Source organism: Etheostoma spectabile, chromosome 1 (assembly GCF_008692095.1).
Source record: "Etheostoma spectabile isolate EspeVRDwgs_2016 chromosome 1, UIUC_Espe_1.0, whole genome shotgun sequence".
Classification (NCBI taxonomy): domain Eukaryota; kingdom Metazoa; phylum Chordata; class Actinopteri; order Perciformes; family Percidae; genus Etheostoma; species Etheostoma spectabile.
Window position 1 is genome coordinate 28,112,193 of NC_045733.1, and position 3,755 is coordinate 28,115,947.

The window sequence follows — 3,755 nt, forward strand, 5'->3', positions numbered from 1 at the left end:
GTGTGTGTGTGTGTGTGTGTGTTGTGCTACTGTGCAGTGGTGTCCTGATAGACTTCACTCAATCACGCATGTACTGTAGCAATAACAGCATGCACGTCCAGAACTTTTCATTGGCAGAATGTGTTTGAAGCTTCTTCTGATCTGAGTTAGAATAATCTATTTTATTTGTCTACAAGCTCTTGGTCCTTTTTCATACAAAGTTATCTAAAACAAACAACAGAGGCACCTCTCCACAGTTCATGCCTCAGAGTGAGTGCGTAAAAAAAAAGAGCCTCCTCCCCTTCGACTCCAGCTCTTTATTTAATGTTCGAGTTCAATTTAACTTGACAAATTGGCAGCGTAAGATTTTTTTGAATGAAAGATGTGCTACGTCCAGACATTTTCATTTTCTTCTTCCTCCTTAAAAAAAGATATACGCAATAAGGAAGCTATAAATTAAAACAAAACCGCCACACAAGACCAAACGAAAGCAGTTCAAGTTAGAAATAAGAAGACTTAAGGTTTTTCTTACCTGCCAGAGTGTACTGCGACATGTTCCCATTCAGTTTGACGTGTGTGTTGAGTCAGTGTGTGAGCGCTGTTTATGAGCGCGGCGCCAGTGCGCAGGGACCTTCCAGCCAATGGCTTCGCCCGGTGACTGAGCTTTTATTTTAATCGCACTGATTGTGCGTCGGAAACAGAAAAGGTCCACTGCCTTCTTCAAAACAGTCCAGCCCACCAGCGCTGCCTTTAATTTTATTACACTTATCACAGGGCAGTCAAATTGTGACACAAAAACGCATATCAGTACAAAATTCAATATTTTTGAGACTCGTGCCAGGAAACATATTATGTCATTTTAATCTACATCCACTATCCTTTTTTTTAATAGCAAATGTCCGAGGTTTCTGCCTGTAAAAAAGAAGTTCTTCCTCGCAGCTGTTACACCAAATGACACTTGCTCTGGGGGGAGGTGGGGGGTGGGAGATTGGTTGGAAATGGTTGGGTCTTTGTAAATTAGAGAGTGTGGTCTAGACCTACTCTGTCTGCAAAGTGTCCTGAGATAACTCCTGTTATACTCCTGATTTAACACTATAAACAAAATAAATAAAATTGAAAATTGAATCGAAACTCGCATGACAGATCTCATGACATATGAAAATATGTTGGCTCTATACACGGCAAAAGCTTTTTTTTAAATAGAGTCTGGTGGGTTTAGCGCAATAGCAACCTCAAAACTGGTCATGCAGGCCTGTTCTGCCTTTCACTTGTGGCTCTTCAGGAGCTTCACAGACACAGGTAGGAATGAGTTTTTGAAAGGATTAAGTCTGCAGCGAGGGACTCTAACCTCCTACCGGATGGCAGCAGCTCATATTCTGCGTGCAGAACGAGAGACGTGTCCCTAACAATTCTATTTGCTTGCCGCAGAAGCCTGTTCATTAACACTTTGCATGGATAAGTGCTCTTTAACACCAAAGATCTTCCAGGCAGTATGAATCAATCGTTACACACAAAAATATACAAAAATACACTGTCAATAAAATTTACTCCAGCAGTGTTATTTGCACTTGTGCTGAGGGGTAATTGTTCCATAAACACTTGCACAATCCAACTCGCATGCACTCCACATTTATAAATAAGACCCCTGGTAATGTTAGTTAGGGAATCAGGGGAGCCGCCTTGATGAATGTTGTATTCTATTTTCATAGTATTTGTTATTTATTGTGTCTTCTATTGTATCTGTTTTATATTTATTTTTTTGTGCTTTTTTTTTTTACTGTGAAGTACTTTGGTAGGCCTCGGCCTTGGAAATGTGCTATAGAAATTAATATGACATTGACATTGACATTGACATTGACAATCAAAAAACTATATGTCACTAGTCGAAAATCTGATTGACTGGTAACTTTAAAAATGTACTTGCCATGATGGCTGGTGATCAAAATTGTTCATGGAAAGCTGTGACAGTGACTATTGGGCTTCCTGTACATTCATCAGGTGACTCAAAATGAATGATAATGTTGCTCTGCGTCTGCCAGAGGCAACGGTTAACTTACATGTTTGCCATGTTATTGTTTTGTTTTTTTTACTTGTTGCTCTGACGCCAAGCGCAGTCAGTTAATGCAGCTTTAAATGACAACATAGATTTTTGTTTCAAAGGAGCACTCAGTCACCCAACTCAACACCCTGTCACACTCTTTCACCTTCAACAGAGAAAAACACAGTATTCCCCCTGATCCTGGACATGCCTGACAAGCCATGGACATTATTATATTAATTTATAAATATGGCTGCCCTCAGGCCAAGGGGGCTCTCAACAGAAGCCTTATGTTGCTGCAGATTAAAGCATTATGACACCCCAGGGTCCTTTTTTTTGCATGGGTGTTCAAATATCCTCTCATGTGAATAGAAATGAATGAACTACCAATTAACCCGACTTTGCATTATCTGTCAGTGTGTTGATAAAACCGCAAACTGTTTAATATATATTTTTATTTCATACAATTCTCGTGGAAATTTACACTATAGATTTTCTCTAAAATTACAGAGTCACAGGAGTAATTTACAGGGGTGGTGGGGGGGTTACAAACCCGCAATAATCAAAACTGGCCAGTGTAATCCCCCAAAAAACTACTATAATTTCCTGTAAATAAATGAAGACATTTGCACCATGATTTAATGCAGAAAAGGCACAAATCTTTGCAGAAAAATTAACCCAGAATGCAGGAAAGTAAGTGTTTCATATGCTCAAAATTTCAATTTTGCTCAAAAGTGGAGATCTCAACCCTTGCAATGTGGAACCCGAAGGTGCGTCCTTGGATTCAGTGCAGAGTCCGTTTTACAGTCGTCACATAAAAAACATTTCATCTGTCAGACGAACTACAATACTGACATGTGTAGACATGACGTGTAGACATGTTGACAAGATGACAGTATCACTGGTCTGTCTCATTGGGACTACATTGATTTTTTGGACATTTCCTTGTTATGCGTTGACTTATTACAGAGGGCCATTTAAAAAAGTCCACTCAACCAGCTTTGTTCGTTTCTTTGATGTGTAACTAATACTGGTGAAAATTAGCTGACTGGCCAACACTGGATTTATAGAAACGTTGATCAAGGTGCATTACCCTGAGAAATAAATCTTAAATGTTACTCAAATGAAATTATACTTGTGGTTTTGCTGCAAAGAAACAGATGACTAGAATAATAATAATATAGGCTCACCTTTTTTGTCACAAATACTCCCCCTACACACAGACACGCTCTCACACATTTAAATGTCTGTACCTTCCAAATCTTTAATGAAGAGGACCTGAATAAGGAGCCAGAGGAGAAGCAGCAGGATGACGCCTTCGATCATTCCCTTGCAGCAGAAGGAGATGACAAGCTGCCACACAGGATGGTTGGGATCTTCCTCTTCCATTGGACGAGGCATCATTGGTTGTGGGTCTGTGGGAAGTTGGTGACCAACTTTCAATATCATCTTGGAAATGTATTTATATAAAAACCTTAACCTTGCTGAGCTTTGATACAGTTTGTTTGTAAAGCCGATGAGCCTGGACTTTAACATTGTCTCTTATTCAGAGTTGATCTGCTGGAATGCAGTCGGAGGAAAAGTTAAAGGTCCCATGGCATGAAAATTTCACTTTATGAGTTATTTTTTACATTAATATGTGTTCCCCCAGCCTGCCTATGATCCCCCAGTGGCTAGAAATGGCAATAAGTGCAAAGTGATCCCTGGGTATCCTGCTCTGCCTTTGAGAAAATGAAAG

The 3,755-nt window shown here is 39.8% G+C and overlaps 1 protein-coding gene across 1 annotated transcript in view; it reads right to left on the minus strand.

Annotated features, from left to right (window-relative positions):
- The window catches only part of LOC116689902 (synaptotagmin-5), an 11,588-nt gene extending 10,947 nt beyond the window's left edge, over positions 1-641 (minus strand). The window contains exon 1 of the mRNA XM_032516578.1: positions 512-641. Within this exon, the coding sequence (XP_032372469.1) occupies positions 512-533 (22 nt within the window). The 5' untranslated portion in view covers positions 534-641. The remainder of the gene's footprint in view (positions 1-511) is intronic.
- Between the last annotated feature and the right edge of the window lie 3,114 nt (positions 642-3,755).